At 38.7% G+C, this 21,731-nt stretch overlaps 1 protein-coding gene across 5 annotated transcripts in view; it reads right to left on the minus strand.

The window, feature by feature from the left end:
- Window positions 1-21,731, minus strand: part of MAST2 (microtubule associated serine/threonine kinase 2) — a 401,769-nt gene that overhangs the window by 221,415 nt on the left and 158,623 nt on the right. The window contains exon 1 of one of the 5 annotated variants that reach the window (XM_043491346.1): window positions 17,245-18,281. The exons of 2 other annotated variants lie outside the window; for them this stretch is intronic. In XM_043491346.1, coding sequence (XP_043347281.1) covers window positions 17,245-17,283 — 39 coding nt within the window. In that variant the 5' untranslated portion in view covers window positions 17,284-18,281. Of the gene's footprint in view, window positions 1-17,244; window positions 18,282-21,731 lie in introns of those variants that run through there. 2 more of the 5 variants (XM_038412332.2, XM_043491347.1) reach the window with 2 other exon arrangements.

Below are 21,731 nucleotides of genomic sequence, written 5' to 3' on the forward strand. Positions count from 1 at the left end.
AATGGATTGAAAACTTACCATTATTTCTCTGAATACAGTTTTTTAAAATAGTTAAAATATTATCCATTAATATCTCTCTTCCATAAATTTGGAGAAAAAACTGGGTTAGGTGTGAGACAATATGCTCAGAACAAAAAAAAAAGGTTAAAAGACTAAACATGTAAGAGTAGGAATAAATGGTCAATTTTCATCATGGCAAAAGGATAGCAGGGCGGGGGGGGGGGAAGACTTCAAGCTTCCATACATACCATGTTGTTTAATATATTTATTAATTATTTGGAAATGGAGATAAAGAGTAAGGTAACAAAATTTGAAGATGAGACAGTTATTTAGGTTAGTAAAGTTCAGAAAGAAGTATAAGGGACCTAATCAGCAAGGTGAATGGACAACATGATGGCAAAGTTCATTGTTGATAAATGCAAAATAATGCACATGGGAGGCAAAAAAATAAAACTAGGCATATGCCTTACAGGGGTCTAAACTATCAAATTGGGAAAGAGACCTGGACAACATTGTGAAGAAAATCAATGAAGACCTTGGCTCAGTGTCTAGCTGGGATGAAATGAATCGGTGATCACTAACTGGTTGTGAGTTCCCAACTCCTCCCTCCTTTTTTGTTCTTCTAAACGGTCTGGTGGTTGTGCAGAAGATGTGAACCATCCAAGGATTAGGCCTAAGCACACAGTCAGGTGAGTTGCTTTTTTGCTCTCTTTGGGACTCCCATGGTTAGACAGGTAAACAGGCAATGAAACAGCCAGAACTCTTCTCTCCTCTCTTTCCTGTGATGTAGTAAGCAGGCAGTGGAAGAGTTGTTCAGTGGCCACATCGAGGAATGGATAGCAGCTGCTCAGAGAGTTCCCAGCAAACATCCGAGCTTCTCCTAGACTGATGCAAACCCCTCTGCCTAAGAGTTGCTCAGTACAGCTCAGGGAACATACAGTATTTTCAGTTTTGATGAAATACACATTAATTTCTTAAAAAGGAAAGGAGTATTTGTGGCACCTTAGAGACTAACAAATTTATTTGAGCATAAGCCTTCGTGAGCTACAGCTCACTTCATTGGATGCATTCAATAGAAGTGAGCTGTAGCTCACGAAATCTTATGCTCAAATAAATTTGTTAGTCTCCAAGGTGCAACAAGTACTCCTTTTCTTTTTGGGAATACAGACTAACACGGCTGCTACTCTGAAACCTGTCAATTTCTTAACACACTCACCCACAAAGTCCACAATCTGGAGCATCAAAGGCGACCAGTTGAACACCACTGGTGTAAAACATAACAGGCATGATCCAAAGTCCACCCCAGTCAATAAGCCTGTCTACTGACTTCACCTGGCTTGGCATCAGATCTAATGTGCATTATCTTCTATATTCCCCTCCTCCTCTTCACCTCTCAAATGCCTTTAGCTTACAATGACAATCATATGTAAGCAATAATATGCCTAGTTAAGATCAATTCTTCATAAATATCAGCAATTAGAGTAAATATGCTCTATTATAATTTGACAAAACTATTCTAAAGTTTTTTAATATCACATTCTAAATGTGATATTAAAATTCTATATACTGTTACAGGTAATAATAGATTGAACTAGAAAAAGTGCTTCCAAATGACCAAAAGCACTTTAGATAATATAGATAGTGTGCATTGTATATATGTATATTTAGCCGTATATGCTTATATAATAGAATTCAATTATACTATTTAATCTGGACATAAGAAAACTTCATAATAAAGCATAATTAAAAGCTCTGAACTGTTTCAATGCATTGCACAACCCATATTTCAGTACTAATTGTAGTGAAACTCCTCTTATAAGTAATTCTGTGAAAAAAGGAACTTCAAGATAACAGGTATCCATTGTACATTTTTCTGGATAGGCAATTTATAGAAGTACTCAAAGATAACATATAGTATAAATATCAGGCAGGCTGAGAAAGAGCTTGGATTGAAAAGAATCTACCTAATCAGCGCAATGATGAGAATTTCGTAGTGGCAAGATGGCTACTACTATGTGTGTCTGTTTCTCTGTATTCCTTTGTTTTTTGTTTCATGTTTAGTTTGGTTCTCTGGGGAGGAGAGATTCTTTTTTTTGTCATCTTTGGGTTACTCTAGTATCAGGTTCTGCAGTCACCACTGCCCTGGTTTTTAGGGGCATTGTTTTGCGGTTCATCTTCATTGAACCCTCTTTAGTCTCAAGTAAAATTTTCTGCCTTTCAATCAGTCCTCTTTTGTTGAGCATCTCATTAATATACTGGCTGTGGTACAGTTTTCACTTGTGGAGGCCTGGGATTGTGAACCCACAGTTTTCAGCATGGGAAAGCCAGAGGCTGCACCAGTACAGGATGTTGCTAAACCATTAAATCATTGGTCAGAATGGAGGGGATTGAATCATCTATGCTGCCTTATTTACTGTTACAAGAAGGCTATACCTGAGGTCCTAAAGTTGTATTGTCAAAATTATTATAATAGATTTGGAGGTTTATCGATACAAGAGACATGCCTGCTAAGAATCCAAAGGCTCTTCACCTGGGCCAGAATGTGTGGAGTTATTCCTGAGTCACTTGCCTCAGGAACCATTAAACTGATTATTTCAAGACTCTGGAGCTACAAGCAATGAACTTAATTCAATGAAGAAACTGGCAAGCTTGAGTTAATCAATTACATATTTTAGTTCAATTTAGATTTGGTTATTGATCTTGACATTACAAGTATTTGGATCTGGACTCTGGAAACATTACATTTGTTGATATTATTGTTATAAAAGGGAAAGTGAGAGCTTTTCTCCTTCAATTTTTTAATGGAATGTCAGATCGCCATTAGATCTTCCCTGAACTGCCTTCCTAATTGAGTATGCAATTTTTACATTCTGAGGTGGCATTGTGTTCAGATAGTCCATTAATATTATTAGTTTGTTCTCATGGCCACTATTGCATCTATCTCCTTTATTTCGCTGTCTGGATCAAAAGTCCATTTTCTCACTTAAGTGTCTGTTGAATTCAGGAAAGTATGAGAGATGGAAAGTTTAAATTCTATAAGACAACAGATATTTGGCCATTCTTTTGATATTAGTTTCTTGATTCTTGCTATTAATTCTTGTGTGTCAAAGTGTAACCCCACACAAATGAAATCAATCACCTGTACAATTAGAAATAATTGGTTGTCAATTTTCCCCACCAATGAAACCAGTGCAACACCTTTCTCTTTGGCACACTTAATCTATGTTTTCACATGTTTTTATTTCTTCACTAACTTGTTGTCTATATAGCCTTGGACGTAGAGGCCCTTTACACAAACATCCCACACACAGCTAGAATACAAGCTGTCAGGAACAGTATCCCTGATGATGCCACAGCACAACTGGTTGCTGAGCTCTGTGACTTTATCCTCACGCACAATTATTTAAAATTTGGTGACAATATATACCTCCAAACCAGTGGCACCGCTATGGGCACCCGCATGGCCCACAAAATGCCAACATTTTTATGGCTGACCTGGAACAACACTTCCTCAGCTCTTGTCCACTCACGCCCCCTTCTCTACCTACGCTACATTGATTACATCTTCCTCATCATTTGGACCCATTGGAAGGAAACCCTGGAAGAATTCTACCACGATTTCAATAGCTTCCACCCCACCATCAACCTCAGCCTGGACCAATCTACACAGGAGGTCCACTTCCTAGACACCATGGTGCAAATAAGTGACGGTCACGTTAACACCACCCTATACTGAGATCCTACTGACTGCTATGCCTACCTTCATGCCTCCAGCTTCCATCTCGGACAGACCACACGATTCATTGTCTACAGCCAAGCGCTGAGGTACCACCTCATTTGCTCCAACCCCTCAGAGACCAACAACACCTACAAGAGCTTCAACAAGCCTTTTCAAAACTATGATAGCCACACAAGGAAATAAGGAAACAGATCAACAGCCAGACCTGTACCCAGAAGCCTCCTGCTGCAAGACAAGCCCAAGAAAGAAACCAACCAAACTCCACTGGCCATCACATACAGTCCTCAGCTAAAACCTCTCCAACGCATCATCAGTTATCTACAACCCATCCTGGACAACGATCCCTCACTTTCACAGGTCTTGGGAGGCAGGCCAGACCTCGCCCACAGACAACCCGCCAACCTGAAGCATATTCTCACCAGCAACTACACATCACGCCATAATAACTAATTCAGGAACCAATCCATGCAACAAACCTCGATGCCAACTCTGCCCACATATCTACACCAGCGACACCATCACAGGACCTAACCAGATCAGTCACACCATCACCGGTTCATTCACCTGCACGTCCACCAATGTAATATATGCCATCATGTGCCGGCAATGCCCCTCTGCTCTGTACATCGGCCAAACCGGACAGCCCCTACATAAAAGGATAAATGGACACAAATCAGATATTAGGAATGGCAATATACAAAAACCTGTAGGAGAACACTTCAACCTCCCTGGACACAAAACAGCAGATTAAAGATATCCATCCTGCAGCAAAAAAACTTCAGGACCAGACTTCAAAGAAAAACTGCTGAGCTTCAGTTTATTTGCAAATTTGACACCATCAGCTCAGGATTAAACAAAGACTATGAATGGCTCGCCAACTACAAAAGCAGTTTCTCCTCCCTTGGTGTTCACGCCTCAACTGCTAGAAGAGGGCCTCATTCTCCCTGATTGAGCTAACCTCGTTATCCCTAGCCTGATTCTTGCTTGCATATTTATACCTACCTCTGGAAATTTCCCCTACATGCATCCGACTAAGTGGGTATTCGCACACGAAAGCTTATGCTCCAATACGTCTGTTAGTCTACAAGGTGCCACAGGACTCTTTGCCACTTATATAGCCTTTGATTTCTTCCTTTGACCATGACTTGGTTGTCTCATGAGGACTATGCTACAAGTGCTGCCCTAACAAATTGCAGTTATTCTTTTTCTTGTTGTCTGAAATCACGTTTTAATTGGAGATTTCAGCCTATGTGTTACATTTTTAGATCTCTTTTTATCTAATATACGGCCCACCTTAAAGTGTCTTACTATTTAGTTAATTTTCCTGCATTTTCTCCTTGTTTCTGAAGTTGATGAGCTATCATCTGGTGAATTTGTCTGACTTTGAAAATTGGCTTCTGGTTTTGTTTCTGTTTCTTAGTATGTATTTTGAGGATGATTAAAAGTTATGCATTTGGTTGTTCCACTGTACCTGCAATCATTCTATTTTGGCCAGATTTGCTATCAAGCAGTGGTCTTAAGGGTTAGGCATATAGATGGTCCTTGCCTGGATCTAAAATGCCAAACCGTCTCATATTAATCATTTTCACTCTACTATCCCTTCATTCTCAAATTCTTAGATATAATCCATTAACTCTGTAACGGTATTCTATCTTCTCAATTTATAGTCAATTGCTGCAATATTATGGACATTAATTATTTTAACTGCTCTTGTTTGCTTGATATCTAATTTTTATTTAAAACTTTCATGGATTGAACTTCATGTTATTACTCATGTTGCCTTAGAGACTCCTCTATTAGCTATTAAATCAGTTAAGAATGATGAGCTGGACTCTATCATCATTTAAACCATTAAAAAAAAAGGATTGTTAAATCTCAATATAAACAACACAAGGATTCTTTTTATGCTGGAGAGTTTCTACACAGAAAACATATCCCAGGATCTGACAAACCATTTATTGACTGAAATATTGTTTGAAGACTTCCATTCCAAAGCAATTACTACTCTAGCAGAAAAAATATGGATGAAAGAGGGGGAGCAAAAAGGATCTGTACTGAATCCATTATCACATCCCAGTAATGCTAATCTAGGTGTAAGATTAATTTGTACTTCAAACACATTAGAGCAGTAAAATGAGATTTGTCTCCAAAAACACTTAACAGACAGTATCTCCATGTGATTAAAGTCACCAGCTTTATTATAGCCTTCTTCCCTCAATACACATGTGAATCCAGCACTTCCAATAGGTGATTTATAATATTTGAAACTGTCTAGTTAAATAAGACAGTACAGAAGGCTGCTTTATTGTAATCAATATAAACAGAATGGATTTTGATATGGGAAATAAAATCCCACCACATCTTAAAAAGATTATCCTCTGTTCTAGGACAATTAGAAAGTACTAATGAGCATATTAAGCAAGTCCTTTAATGTTTGACAAATTCTTGAATCTTGATGGTTTTTCTTGTATCTACACCCTATTGGATTCATAAAGGCAAATGGATTTCAGGATCAATTTTTTGCAGATCTTCACACCCATTCATTCTGAGAAAAACCCTCATGTCATCTGGCTAATGCTGAGAACTAGGTGCTTGGGGGTGGGGGGAGGGCGCTATGATATACAGGTTACAATGCTGAAGCCTTGTTTGCTAAATTCCTATGTAAAGACATTGAGCCAATATTTTGTTCTCTTGAAATAAACACTTCCTGCATTAAGCCAATGTCTGTCAGAGGCAATCTCGGAGTCTTATTCTAGTTTGGTTTATACTCCATTCCTTATAAATCATATGAAAACAGGCTGCTTTTATTTATTTAAAATGCATTATAACTGTTTCTGCTACTAGAGCAGAAATGCATTTCTATATCTTTCAGCATGACTAATGTAATGTTTTTCAGGTTAGACTTCTGGGTCTTAAACATAATCTCTAAATTTAGTAAAAAGAAAAGGAGTACTTGTGGCACCTTAGAGACTAACAAATTTATTTGAGCATAAGCTTTCGTGAGCTACAGCTCACTTCATCGGATGCATTTGGTGGAAAATACAGAGGGGAGATTTATATACACACACACACACACACAGAGAACATGAAACAATGGGTTTTATCATACACACTGTAAGGAGAGATCACTTAAGTGATCTCTCCTTACAGTGTGTATGATAAAACCCATTGTTTCATGTTGTGTGTGTGTGTGTGTGTGTGTGTGTGTGTGTGTGTGTGTGTGTGTGTGTGTGTGTGTGTGTGTGTGTGTGTGTGTCTCCCCTCTGTATTTTCCACCAAATGCATCCGATGAAGTGAGCTGTAGCTCACGAAAGCTTATGCTCAAATAAATTTGTTAGTCTCTAAGGTGCCACAAGTACTCCTTTTCTTCTTTGCGAATACAGACTAACACGGCTGCTACTCTGAAAACAATTAACTAGGTTTCCTCTGAAGCTGAGAATCTGATTTTAAATCTTAACCTTTAAAAACCAATATCCTCTTAGAATTATCTGTATGTTTAGCTCCATCTTATACACTCTGCTGTACTTTACATTCTTTAAACTTCCTTTGTCCCTTTTGTTTGCATTTTCCAAGAACAAGTCTTCGCATGTTTTTTTCCTGACTGGAATACTTTACCCCAGACACAGCATGCAGCACACTCTTTGGGTAGCTTTAAAATACAGTTAAGCATTTATTTTTATGCTTATTTTTATACTTTACTTTTGTCATTTTACTTTTCTTTATGATTAACTGGCTGCTGTGCAGTATGAAGTGTGTTTAGTGGTATGCAAATGTATATTAATACATGATACTGAAGAAAAGATGAAGAGGAGGAAAAAAGATATCATCAGAAGGGGACAACATGCATTTTGATGGTACATTTTTAATCCAGATTGTCCAATCGAATGGATGTCTTGTCCAAATAAAATCTAATTATGCCTGGCTGCAAAGTTAAAAGACAGAGAGAGGACAGAGATAACAAGAACTGCCGCTGCGGGGGGAAGGACGAGTGTTATTCAACTCTTCCAAAGTATTTTGTTTAAAAACAATTATTAGTTATATCATCAACTGTCAGTCAGTATTTGACAGAGAGTGAAAGAATTTTATTATTCTTTCCTTCTTTAAAGCCTGAAATTTATCCTAAGAACCAAAAGCAGCAGAGACATTGAGGGACCCAGAGAGCCTCCCAGCTCTGCAAAGGGTAAGCACCAAGAAGAAGGGTTCCTATCCAATGAAGGAGTTGCGGAGATCCTTTAGACAGCGCCTAGCATAACATGGCCTTGCACCTGACTGGGGCCTCTGAATACTCCCACAACATAAATAACAGTCTTGAAAATATTCCACTGGACAACATTCTAACAAAAAGAGGCAAATGGTCAGTGTCGCTAAAATTGTTTATTCTCTTTGTAGCTTTCACATACACTTAGGTGGGACCTAACTGCTTATTTTGCCTTTAATGTGACCCACAAAGGGAAAAAGTTAGTTTGCACCCTTTTTGGTGTTTATGCCGTATTAAGTGGAATGAAACTTACTTTAGTTTGTTTTTTAAACAGAGGGCAGCTTGTTTTTTGCCTTTGAAATACTAGAAACAGTCTTGCTTCATCGTTTTTTGTAGAGATGGAGAGACTTTCTTGGGAGACTCGAAAATAAGAATTAAACACTTTCTTGAAGAATGAATTTAGGAACTGGTGGCACTAATTCTTCAACAAAAAAAGATGCTCCCTAAGTATCTGAGTTAAATAGATCTTAAAAATTAAAGACTAATAACAAACGTAGTCTCATCTCAATTAATAAATTTTTATTTGCATGATGTGTCTATTGCCATAAACCTACAAGTTCTCTAATCAGCAGACCAAATTCTGGAATGTTTTAAAACAGTGGTAGTCAATAGGCAGACCAGTGGCCAAATCCAGAGTGCCAACTGCTTTTAAACGGACTTCAAAATCTTTTTATTTACTTATTACTTTTGTATTATTTTCTCTGGAGTTTGGACTTTGACTATACCTTGACGAAGAAATTTAGACCTTGACAAAAAATAATTGATTACTCCTGCTTTAAGATACCACAGATGCTTCTGCAAAAGAAGCAAATCAATTTCACTTTACTCCAGGGACCAACCAACCCCTGGACTGAGGAGAAAAAAGTGTGGGAATTGCATAGCTTAATCCCACTTTTGCCCCCTAACTCCTGAGATACCCCAAGCACAGGCTCTGGGTCAACATTTCAAACAATTAAGAAGTTGGATTTTTCTGCAACTAGAATGTGGATTGATCAAAATTTCTGTCTGGTTTTTTTTTTTTTTTTTTTAACTGAAGAAGAGTTCTATGGATCTCAAAAACTTCTCTCTTTCATCAACAGAAGTTGGTCCAATAAAATATATCACCTCACCCACTTAGTCTTTTCTATTATTAGATTTTACTAACTAATATGGAAAATTGCAAGAAAAGAAAATAACCTTATGCAATAATGTGCCCAATTATGAACCCCAGAACTATCATTTCTCAATAGCGACCAAAGAAAAACAACAACGAAAGAATCACTTCGCAGTAACTGAACAAGCTTTTTCTAGAGTTATGGTAACTTCCTAGACCATAATGTTTAACCACAGATGGTTCCCAAAAATAGCCCACGGATTGTATCTTGGCAGTGTTTCCTTCCCATTTAGAGTAGTAATTGGATTTTTAATCTGGCAACAATGACCCCCCAACACCTCTTTTAGGAGGAAGCAATTCTCTTACAGGATTGTTTTTACCCAAGTTGTTTAATCAAGGCTGCTGCAATTCTTGAAATACAGGCAAACAATATAACTGTAATGTTCAATTTAAGAACATAAGATGCAAGACCTATTTCTCAAGATTCATAGTAAATCAATATTTGGTTTCAGCACTACACAGCTAATTTACACCAGTTGTATCTGCTTCTGAAAGCTATATGTAGGACATGATTTTCCTTTAACATTTCATTTTTATCAGTCCCACCAGTACTACGTTACATTCCATGTTCTATCACGCCTTAACAAAAGTGATTTTACTACGTCGCTCCATCATCTGTCTAAACTTAATCAAGCACAACATTGCTTTCTGAAACTATACACTATTCTCATATCCCCAAGGGACAGGATTTATGGTAGCCACCTTGGAAGAAAAATAGCAGCTAAGCACCATCAATTTATTAAAATTTACAACTGGATAGTTAACAGCACAAAGTGAAGTGGCTCCCTGTCACACTGCTGGCAGAAGAAATTAAGTGTTCCTTTAATATTTACCCATCTCAATCTGCCAAGATTTAAAGACTATTCTTTATAAATAAATATGTTCTGATAAACACCAGAGTTCAGTGGAACTACACCAGAGATGAATTTGGCCCACTAGGTTTTAAATTAAGCCTTGCTAAAACGTGTGACAGGCACAGAATGTGGAGCTTAATCTCATTCACCTCTGAAGAAAAAGAAAGGGAAGTGGAAACAGGAATCAAGACACTGAAAAGCAGGGACTAGAGGCAGAAGAGAAAAGAATAACTGGCAAGAATTGTCCAAGAACACCTGCATTTTACACATCAATCTCTGCTTAATTTAAACCACCTGCCTACCCTCGATCCAGAATTTTTATTTTATTTTAAATTTTGTAAAATGTTTCTCTTTCTAGCTTTGCCAGTCCCTTTCCTTTCTCTTCCATTCATTCCTTTGCTTTTCGCCTCTAATTTTCTGGGAAGCCACAAGAAAGAGAAAGTATCCATGCACGTGGAAGGAAAATTCTCAGAGGATTCTCTCCTCTCCCAATGGGTATACAAGCAGCTCCCACGTCTTCCTGTCTCTTCTGCTCAGCACACATTTCTCCAGTTGATCAAGGAGTGTTCCCATTATAAATACTCTGCTCACTGAAATTAGGAAAAGAAAGCAGTGTTCTAATCAGCATATTTTAGCAGGCAAGGAGTCCACCACACTTAACGCAAGCCACTGCAGCAAGAGCACAGGGATGGAACGTGAATGCTAAAAACATTGCGAGGTGGGGCTGGGGGCGCACAGTTGGTTGCATACACCTGCAGGCTAGGAGTGGATCATGGGTTTGAGATTCCCTTGTCCTATTTTATTTAAAAAAGAGTTTACAGTAATTACAGGTATGGCCACATCAGAGCTTGCAGACTGCTATTTCCCCTTTATGAGACAACTAAAGCAGATAGGGTATCATTCCTGGACTGAGCAGCCACCCTCACATGCAATGTCACCTGAAGATCGTTTAATTTTTCTGTCTACAGTTAGGGAGGATTCATTCATTAGTCTATACAGGTGAGAAATGGAAATTTAAAAACAAGAAGTTTTCCCTCTTTTTAATCTCAGTTATATAAAAAAATTAATCGCACTGTTAAACAATAGAATACCATTTATTTAAATATTTTTGGGTGTTTTCTACATTTTCACATATATTGATTTCATTTACAACACAGAATACAAAGTGTACAGTGCTCACTTTATGTTTATTTTTTATTAAAAGTATTTGCACTGTAAAAAAAAGAAATAGTATTTTTCAATTCACCTAATACACGTAGTGTACTGCAATCACTTTATCATGAAAGTTGAATTTACAAATATAGAATTATGTACGTAAGAATGGCCATACTGGGTCAGACCAAAGGTCCATCTAGCCCAGTATCCTGTCTTCAACAGTGGTCGATGCCAGGTGCCCCAGAGGGAATGAACAGAACAGGGAATCATCAAGTGATCCATTCCCTGTCTTCTATTCAAAGCTTCTGTCAAACAGAGGCTAGGGAACCTAGCCCATCCTGGCTAGTAGCCACTGATGGACCTATCCTCCATTAATTTATCTAGCTCTTTTTTGAGCCCTGTTATAGTCTTGGCCTTCACAACATCCTCTTGCAAAAAGTTCCACAGTTGACTGTGTGTTGTGTAAAGAAATACTGCTTGTAACCCCTGCTCCTTTTCTTGAACAGGAGCCGAGAAGCAGGCTGGTTGCTGGGGCCTGAAACGCTTCCTGAGAGCAGCCGGGCAGTAGATGCCACAGGGATCTGAGGGTGGCCCTGGAGTCCTTCAGACCATGGAGCTTTGTGTCTGTTTGCTCTGAGAAGAGGGAGCTACCTTCAAATGGAAGGTGCTGAATCGACTGTTGGACCTCCGGTGATAGTCCCAAGGATTGAAGCCAGGAGCATTGCCTCATGACCATTGTGGAATCTATTGTTCTGGTTGCTGCATCAGCTGCATCCTGGGCCACTTGGAGCAAGGCTCTGGCTATAGTGTTCACCTCCTCTAACAGGGTGGAAAACTCTTGTCTGGAGTCCTGAGGCAGTAAGTCCTTAAGCTTGCCCATAGAGTCCCACATACTGTAATCAGACCTCCCAAGCAGGGCTTATTGGTTGGAAATATGCAACTGTAACCCATCCAGCAAATACATTTTTCTGCCGCACAGGTCTAGCTTCTTTAAGTCCTTCTGCATAGGGATAGTGCCTGTCTGGCCTTGCCTGTCCCTCTTATTGGCCGCTGTGACCACAGGGGACCCAGGAGAAGGGTGAGAATACAAGCATTTGTACCCCTGGACTTGCACTTAGTTTTTATTCTCTACCCTCTGAAGTAGGAGGGAGAGAAAATGGAGTCTACCATTGGAATCTGACCGGACCCATAACAGCCTGGTTAAAGGATAAGGGCAACCTTGGATGGGGCTGACGCAACCAAAAAGTCAATGAGGCTTTAGCTGACTCCTTGGGTACTTCCACCTCCAGCCCCAGGTTAGCAGCCACCCTTTTTAGAAGCTATTTATGGGCTCTAAAGTCAGCTTGTGGCGCCAAGTCACTCATCCGGGGAGGAAGATGGAGACTGGAACCAGTTGGGGGGCTTCCTCCACTTCTTCAGCCTTGATTATGTCCTCCAGGCCCCAAATCTTGCGTGTCAGTACCGTGCTTGGTGCTAGAGTCCGGATTGGGTGCCAAATGGTGTGGTGGAAGGGCCCTCCTCTTGGACACCACCAAGTAGGAACAATTGGAGGGTGGTCCCAGGACCAAGGGAAAGCCCCATGGATTCCGGAACGGCCACTGGACCTGCATAAGCCACTGTCCTCCAGGCCAGGTGTCAGTGAGTGGACCCACACTGGAACCTGGTGGGATGTAGGATAGGTAGCAGCAGTGGCTCTTTGGCTGGGTACAGGGCTTGACCAACTCCAAAAAAAGAGTCCTCCTGAGGTACCATGGAGGAGCAGTACAGCTTCGACCAGTTGATGCCAAGGGTCCGGGAAACAGTGCCAATTGGTGAAGACATTGTCAACGATAGGAGAGCTGGTTTTCCTCTGGTTGGTACCGAGGTCCCCAGTGCTGGGTAAGAGCTCAGAGCCCCATGCTCCCTTCTGCTCATCACACTCATTGGAGACAGTGGTAGTCCCATCAGGGCTGGCAGTACCAGGAGTGACAGTAGGTTCCTAACTGCTGCAAAGGCCTCCAGGGTGGAAGGCACTGCCTCACCACGCTCCTAGTGAAATAGTTTTTCCTGATATCCAACCTAGACCTCCCCCACTCCATCTTGAGACCATTGCTCCTTGTTCTGTCATCTGCCACCACTGAGAGCCGCCTAGCTCCATCCTCTTTGGAACCCCTCTTCAGATAGCTGAAGGCTGCTATCAAATCCCCCCTCACTCTTCTTTTCTGCAGACTAGATAAGCCCAGTTCCTCAGTCTCTCCTCGTAAGTCATGTGCCCCAGCCCCCTAATCACTTTCTTTGCCCTCCGCTGGACTCTCTCCAATTTGTCCACATCCTTTCTGTAGTGGAGGGCCCCAAAAATGGATGCAATACTCCAGATGTGGCCTCACCAGGACCACATAAAGGGGAATAATCATGTCCCTCAATCTGCTGGCAGTGCTACTGGTGCCAAAATCCGGGGCCTCTCTATCACCCCCAGCCCTCCTCTGGTACACAAGTGTGGCTCTATGGAACTCCCAGTGAAAAGGAATGTCCTCTCTTCAACTGCCCAGCTGCAAGCTTTTGCTCTTTTTTTTTTTTTTATTAAAGAAGATACTTCCTTCCCTTTGTTTGTTTTTTAAAATAAAATATTTTTTTCTTTTCTTTTCTTTTCTCTTCTCTCCACAAGTTAGTCTTGTTTGAAACTGAGGACACTTTGCCTCATTGAAGTCCTCTGAAATAACTTTAAAAGAATTAGGTTATGGCGGGGGGAAGAGGGGAATTAATTTGCATTAATTGTGAAAGTGTATTTTTAACCATCTCTTAATTATGAGGTCTTTGAATTAGTACTCATTGTTTGTTGAGAAGCCTCTTTGTGAAGCTACTGTGGTTGCTAGCTCTTGGTTTGCTGTTTTTGTCTTAATCAGTGCTGAGAATAAAAGATTAAATCACTTACTGATATGATTCTCTCTGTTGCTAAGAGGATATTTTGCCCCATCTTCATAGTTACTAGTACGGTTTCAGTGCACACTAACTTATTTATTTTAAACACAGTTCTATTAGACATCTGTAATATTGCTCATCTCCCTTGACTTTGAGGAGACACTAAACTCACTCTTACATTTCAAACATAGGCAACAAGTAAACATCTTTAGAAACATTGCTAACACCAGAAGTTTCAGTGACTCCAAGAGGATCTCAGCTTCTTGCCTCTCTCAATACCTGTCAGATGTTTGTCTAACCATTTCTTTAAAATGTCCACTGACACATTCAACAAGCTTCCTAGGTAACCCATTACTAGGGTGTGAGCTTGATTTAATGTTTCATCCAAAGTATGTTACTTTTAAACAAAGAAATAGTTCTCTAATATTATATTGCAGTATCAACAGTTGGTATACAGCCTAATTCACCCTGTACAACTTGAATGCAACACCTCCTAGAACAAAACCAAAAAATACTAACCATACTGCTCCTAAATATTACAGGACTTTTCACGGATGATAGTAAATATCATACATGCTGCAATATACCAATAGTAAACAATAGGGTAAGCTAATAATGAAATGTCTGCCTTAATGGAGACCTGCAAAAGAAATCAAAGAAATGAGCCATACACAGAATTACATACTGAATGGCTTCAAAAAACAGGCTGTGGCTGATATCTGACACAGACTGTGTGTTTCAGAGTAGCAGCCGTGTTAGTCTGTATGTATGTATGTATGTAGACTGTGTGTGTGTATGTATGCACATACATTCTTTACAGATCGTGTAAGGTCTATAGGTCAATTCCAAGTTCATTGCTGCCATCCCAAAGTGCATCATTCAGAGACAGTCTACAGATTGAATAATTCCACAGACATTCCGAGTTGATCCATAAGGGATCTGGTCTTATAAGATGGGAATGAGGGAACCTGTAAAAATAGGATGCCATTTTAAAAAGTACCTTTATTATTTGATGTAGTAAATTTTTTAAAATTATAAATGGCAAATAAAAATTTTAAATTTATAAATGGAAAGTGAAAGTCACAGGATACGCAAAACACTGTCCGATGAATTGTGAGGCATTGATACTGAACACAAATCCAGCTAACTAACTTGGCAGGATTTATAAAGAATTTTTACAAGTTACCATAGACTTACATATTAATTTGCTGAATGTCTCTTAACCTGGTTAGTAGAAGTATTTAGCAGGTATCTTTTTTCCTCAGCTCAATTTTCATATTTCCATTGCAGACCAGCTCTAACATTGACATTTCTGAGTCAAACCCTTACCAATTTATTAGTTTTCCTTATTATAATTAGCTGACTCATCTGAGTTTGGACAAATATTTTCATTATGTAAGTTATTTCTGTTGAATTTCTAGGATAACACATAATACAGAATATTTAAGAATAAAATAATTTTACAAAAGCAAAGAGAAAAGTATTTCTATTCATCAATGTTTGTATGTAAAAGATATTTATTGATACACTACTATTCTCAGATACATAATAGTACAATACCAACTAAATGAAAAAACCATGATCTGTTATTCTGAGCAGTGTTTTAAAAGTAACTCAACAAACACAGGCCAAGCAGCTTGCATATTACAGAAAATAACTGGTTTGCAAAAGCTCTAAACAATCAGAATACAAGAATCAAATATTGTTGATGAATTTGCTGTCAGGAACAGGTTTGCAATGGCAAGTTCACATGCATTCTTGTTGACTACCAGGTTTCAACTGATGGTAAATTATTGAAAATGAGTTACAAATTTATTATAAACCAAGCTCTCTTAATCTTGGATTATATTTTGTTAAACTATGATCTGCCATAAATGAAATACATCATCATTTGGAGGAAGCATATACAAACCAATACAGTAATTTCAAAGAATCCCCCACACTAGAACTAGAATACTTCATCTCAAACCAGCCAAGAATTTTAGAAATCTTGGAATATGTTGGCATACAAAGAAAATAAAACATACATTTACTAAAAAGACAACACATGGTGAAAGATGACTAATGTAATAAAAATACATTGATTTATTTAAAACTAAGTCAGTGAAACAGCAAGACGTATATATGTACAATTTGTTATTTAAAATAATTTACTATACAGCTAAAAAGTTATACCCACTATTTTCCCTCTATTTTGTTTGTCATCAACAATAGCTTCCCTAAATAAATATTTATTCTCAACTCAAAAGGTGTATCACAGTGTAACATTTCTAAGAATCGCAATACAAAACAAGTGTGATACTATACATGCAGAAAAGAAGCTCTTTTATATCCACTTTACACAATGTGCCGGGGGCTCAGTGGCTCACGAAAGCTTATGCTCAAATAAATTTGTTAGTCTCTAAGGTGCCACAAGTACTCCTTTTCTTTTTCCAGTTGGTTAGTTTGTGAGAACGAGTTCAGCCTCCATCTTTTATTAACATGGACAAATGTACTTAACTACATTATAGTGTCTGCTGTAATGCTGTAGAAGTTTCTCTAAATTATATTTGATCAGACAATGATATATGTTGTACTTACATATTTAACAATGTTAGGTAGAAAAAACAGAACCGCTCACTAATGTGCAAATGGCAGTGACTAAAAGTATCACAGCCATCGCTACTCTAATCTTTCCCCCATAACATGATTTACACTGTAGATTTGTACTCTGCAAGTAGATTATTCAACATTTAAAGTAATAAATAAGCACACCTTTTTAAAAAATCACGTTAAAATTCTCATTTTAATCTCTAAATAAAACAAAATTGAAATGACTGGTTTAAAGCAGCCAAGAAAAGTCACATTATAGCTTTTACAAATATTTACTAGTATTTGCCAGTATACATTTCAAAATAAATAAATTTAGATACTGGCTTTTGTTCCATGCAAAACAAATTTGAATCAAAAGGTATTAATAAGACTAATTGCTTTCATTTAAATACTGTAATTAATATAAACTAGAAATCCTATGCTATCACAAAGTCCCGTTTGTAATCAGTGTACATAAAGAATGAAAACTGTTGTAATTCTAGCTTCAATTTTATATTTCCACTCAAACAGATGGAACTGTTTCACTAGATTGTTGTCATTTTTAGAGGACTGTTCCTCACAGCAAGAGAAAATTAATGAGATTTATGTTACTTACCTGTAACCCCCTCCTTCGCAGAATACTTGAATCATCCATATTTTGAACTCTCAGAAATTCCCAGGGCTACAAATTACTTCTGACTCTCACTTGCTTCTGGCTAGTGATACCCTGTCACAAACTGGCAAAGAAGCCCATTATTTTCAATGTTTTTCTCCCAATCTCTAAAAATAAATCATGGTCTTTAATTTGCCTCTGTCATGAAGATCTGCAGCCAATGTCTCTGATCAGTTGTTTATATTTCTTTCTGCCTCTTTTCTGGCACTGTCAAGTCACATTTAAAAAGCAGCAAAGATTAGAAAAATCGGTTTCAAGTTTGAATGCGTTTTTGCCACACACATTTGTGTACAGGTAAAAATAAGTAATAATCCCAGTCCTAACAAAATGCCCAAAAAAGAAATTAATTAATTCAGATTTTTCCCCCCAGGTCTTGGCTCAACTTCAATTTACTTGATCTGTTAAAAAGGCTCAGTAAACTACAACAGCTTGCCTTCATCTAGTGTTTACAATAAGCTCACAAAATCCAGGTCATATTTCCTTTTCAAAAACACACTGTCTACTTCACTGAAATTCACTATTCTTCACAAATTGAAAATAAAGTCTAGTGAATTTATTTTGCCAAACACGCAAAATTCCTTTATCCCTTTGGACAGACAAAGCAAATGTCAGATTCTTCAGATACTGTAGCACACTCTTTTGTTTCTGCTATCTATGAAGTATGCTGGTCTCTTTCTCCTCAAATGCGGCAGGCACGATGCTTTCTTTCTTTAGTGTCTTAGTTCAATGCTGAGATCTCACTACTCTTTTATGCACTGAAGGATCTGGAACATGTGTTGTGAGTTCTGAACATGTAATTCATTCATTCATCATTGACAGAGCTGTCATAAAAAGCCCTTCCCTTTTCGTCATCCATGTATAAGTGGCACGTTAGAAAGAAGGCACAGTTCAACTGAGGCTTTTTCAGCCTGTTTTGTACTTCCTTTTTTCCCCACAGTCGCTTTCAAGCATATAAATTCAGCAAGGCCAAAAATGCTTCTATCCTTCCATGTGCAATATTAAAATCACATTTTAAAAGCAAGGCGTTAGAGTGTATTCAAGAATAAACCATGAAAATGAGCTTACTTACTATAAACACCACTTCAATAAAAAGTCAAAATCTAAAAGATACAGGGTTGAATATATCAAAATTAATGAACCTCTTAAAGAACCCTTGTCCTGTATGTTTGTCTTTTAAAAAAAATTAACTAACCAAATATATAGAAAAATATGAGATAGACGCAATTAAAAACAGCCCATGAATTTTTAGCAGGGGATGAAGGCAACAGATTCTGCGTCCTGATCAAAGCACAGTGAAGAAACTAGTTATAACTTTCTAATATGAATACTGCAAACAAAAACCAGCAACTTCACCCTCTGAAGGATTCCATTAGTTATTTAAAAGAAAATTTCGGATTCCATAAAGAGCTGTGTATGAGAGCAGCTTTTAATCACATTGCTAAACCTCCTAAAGTGTGCAAATGCAGCAATAGTGACTGTAAACTGCCTCTTGCATCTAGATGAAAAGCTCCTGTTCCCACAATTTTGACAGCTGCAACCCAAAAAAGTCTCAATAAAAGCACCCACGTTGATGGTGCTTAAAATAATGGATATTTACATGGAAATCATTAGCCAATCTTCCTGCTAAGTGACTGAGTTGCATGAGCCAACGACATAATTGTAAAGTGAACCGAGAGCAGATACAACTCAGTTTCATTCACCAGGGTTCTTCTGATCCTCTGCAGAGAAAGTGGTCTTTTATTGTGAGGAGCTAATAAACCCTCATCTCGCCAACACCTCCTTCCATCTGCTGTTTTAAACAACTGAATTCTGAATTAGGTCTGCAGAGTCTTTGTGAGCTACCCGACAAGGCAACGAACCACACACAGGCTGAGCAGGAAGCTCATTTGCATAGAGTGTACTGTACAATGTAAAAGCAGTGCACTAGTAAAAAAACAACTCAGCCACCTGATTTTAAGGGAACAGTATCCTCCTCTTCAAATATACATGAATAATGTTAAACTACAGAAAAGGATTGAGAAATCTCCCTATTTTACATTGAGTAGACCTGAGAAGTAACAGTAAAATATGAACACAAACAGAGCCCTATAGTTAAAGTCACGTTTCATCCTAAATTCTACATGTGATAACACTTACGTATGATGGATTTCAGATAAGACAAAATGTACTTGCTGCGTTCCTCAACACACAAGTTTCTTGGAAAAATATTTCAAAATCTTTGTGGCCTCACCTATTGAAAAATTAGTGTCAAGCAAATTCAATTTCTACTGAAAAGCAGAATCTCATTATCTTAAAATATCGTAGTATTTCCTGAGAACTTTACAATTATCTATACCTTTTTTCAAATGTCAGGAACATAGGAACAGACACAATAGATCAGACCAGTGGTCAAGCTAGTCCACTATCCTGTCTGATAACCACCAGTACTTTGTGGAAAGGTACAAGAAACCTTATATGAACACTTATGCAATATATTGTTTGTATAGGAAGTTTCTTTCTAATCTAGTCAGTTGGTGGTTAATTTATGCCTCTGAGCATACGGGTTTACAATTCCATTTTGTTTTTATTTGTATAGTACCCAATGTAACTCATGTTCTCAAACTATATAAACATCTAATCCTTTTTGAACGCTAGTACCATCTTGACGTCAATGATATTCTGTGGCAATAAGTCTACAGATCAATTATGCATTGTGAAAAAAAAGTATTTTATCAGTTTTGTGCATGCTGATTTTCAATTTCATTGACTGTCCCCTGGTTCTTGCATTATGACAAAGATAAATAGGAGTGTCTGATTTATCTTCTTCATCTCATTCATTTTTGCATTCTTCTATATCACGTCCCCATTTATTTGCCTCCTCTCAAAAATTTAAACAGGTCCAATACTTTCAATCTATCTTCATACTGAAGTCTTTCCCCACCTCTAATAGGTTTCATTGATCATGTCCAGACACCTTCTCTTTCTGATACAACTTTAATGAGACTGGGTGGCAAAAACTGAACATAGTATTCTGGGTAAGATCACACCACCGATTTCTATAGTAGCATTCTAATTCTTGCAACATCACTTTGTATCATTCTTTATTCATCCTAATATATTTTTGTGTTCACTTTCACCAAATACTTAACAGAGGTTTTCATTGAGCTGTGCACACTAATCCCCAGAACGTGGAAGGAGGAGGATCCTGGGAACTACAGGCCAGTCAGCCTCACCTCAGTCCCTGGAAAAATCATGGAGCAGGTCTTCAAGGAATCAATTCTGAAGCACTTAGAGGAAAGGAAAGTGATCAAGAACAGTCAGCATGGATTCACCAAGGGCAAGTCTGCCTGACTAATCTAATTGCTTTCTATGACGAGATAACTGGGCTCTGTGCATGAGGGGAAAGCAGTGGACGTGTTGTTCCTTGACTTTAACAAAGCTTTTGACGCTGTCTCCCACAGTATTCTTGCCAGCAAGTTAAAGTAGTATGGGCTGGATGAATGGACTATATGGTGGATAGAAAGCTGGCTAGATTCTCGGGCTTCACAGGTAGTGATCAATGCCTCCATGTCTAGTTGGCAGCCGGTATCAAGTGGAGTGCCCCAAAGGTCGGTCCTGGGGCCGTTTTTGTACAATATCTTCATTAGTGATCTGGAGGATGGCGTGGATTGCACCCTCAGCAAGTTGGCAGGTGACACTAAACTGGGAGGAGCGGTAGATACGCTGGAGGGTAGGGAGAGGATACAGAGGGACCTAGACAAATTAGAGGATTGGGCCAAAAGAAATCTGATGAAGTTCAACAAGGACAAGGGCAGAGTCCTGCACTTAGGACGGAAGAATCCCATGCACCGCTACAGACTAGGGACCGAATGGCTAGGCAGCAGTTCTGCAGAAAAGGACCTAGGGGTTACAGTGGACGAGAAGCTGGATATGAGTCAACTGTGTGCCCTTGTTGCCAAGAAGGCCAATGGCATTTTGGGCTGTATAAGTAGAGGCATTGCCAGCAGATCGAGGGACATGATCGTTCCCCTCTATTCGACATTGGTGAGGCCTCATCTGGAGTACTGTATCCAGTTTGGAGCCCCACACTACAAGAAGGATGTGGAAAAACTGGAAAGCGTCCAGCGGAGGGCAACAAAAATGATTAGGGGACTGGAACACGACTTATGAGAGGCTGAGGGAATTGGGATTGTTTAGTCTGCAGAAGAGAAGAATGAGGGAGGATTTGATAGCTGCTTTCAACTACTTGAAAGGGGGTTCCAAAGAGGATGGATCTAGACTGTTGTCAGTGGTAGCGGATGACAGAACGAGGAGTAAAGGCCTCAAGTTGCAGTGGGGGAGGTTTAGGTTGGATATTAGGAAAAACTTTTTCACTAGGAGGGTGGTGAAACACTGGAATGTGTTACCTAGGGAGGTGGTGAAATCTCCTTCCTTAGAAGTTTTTAAGATCA

Source organism: Dermochelys coriacea, chromosome 8 (assembly GCF_009764565.3).
Source record: "Dermochelys coriacea isolate rDerCor1 chromosome 8, rDerCor1.pri.v4, whole genome shotgun sequence".
Classification (NCBI taxonomy): domain Eukaryota; kingdom Metazoa; phylum Chordata; order Testudines; family Dermochelyidae; genus Dermochelys; species Dermochelys coriacea.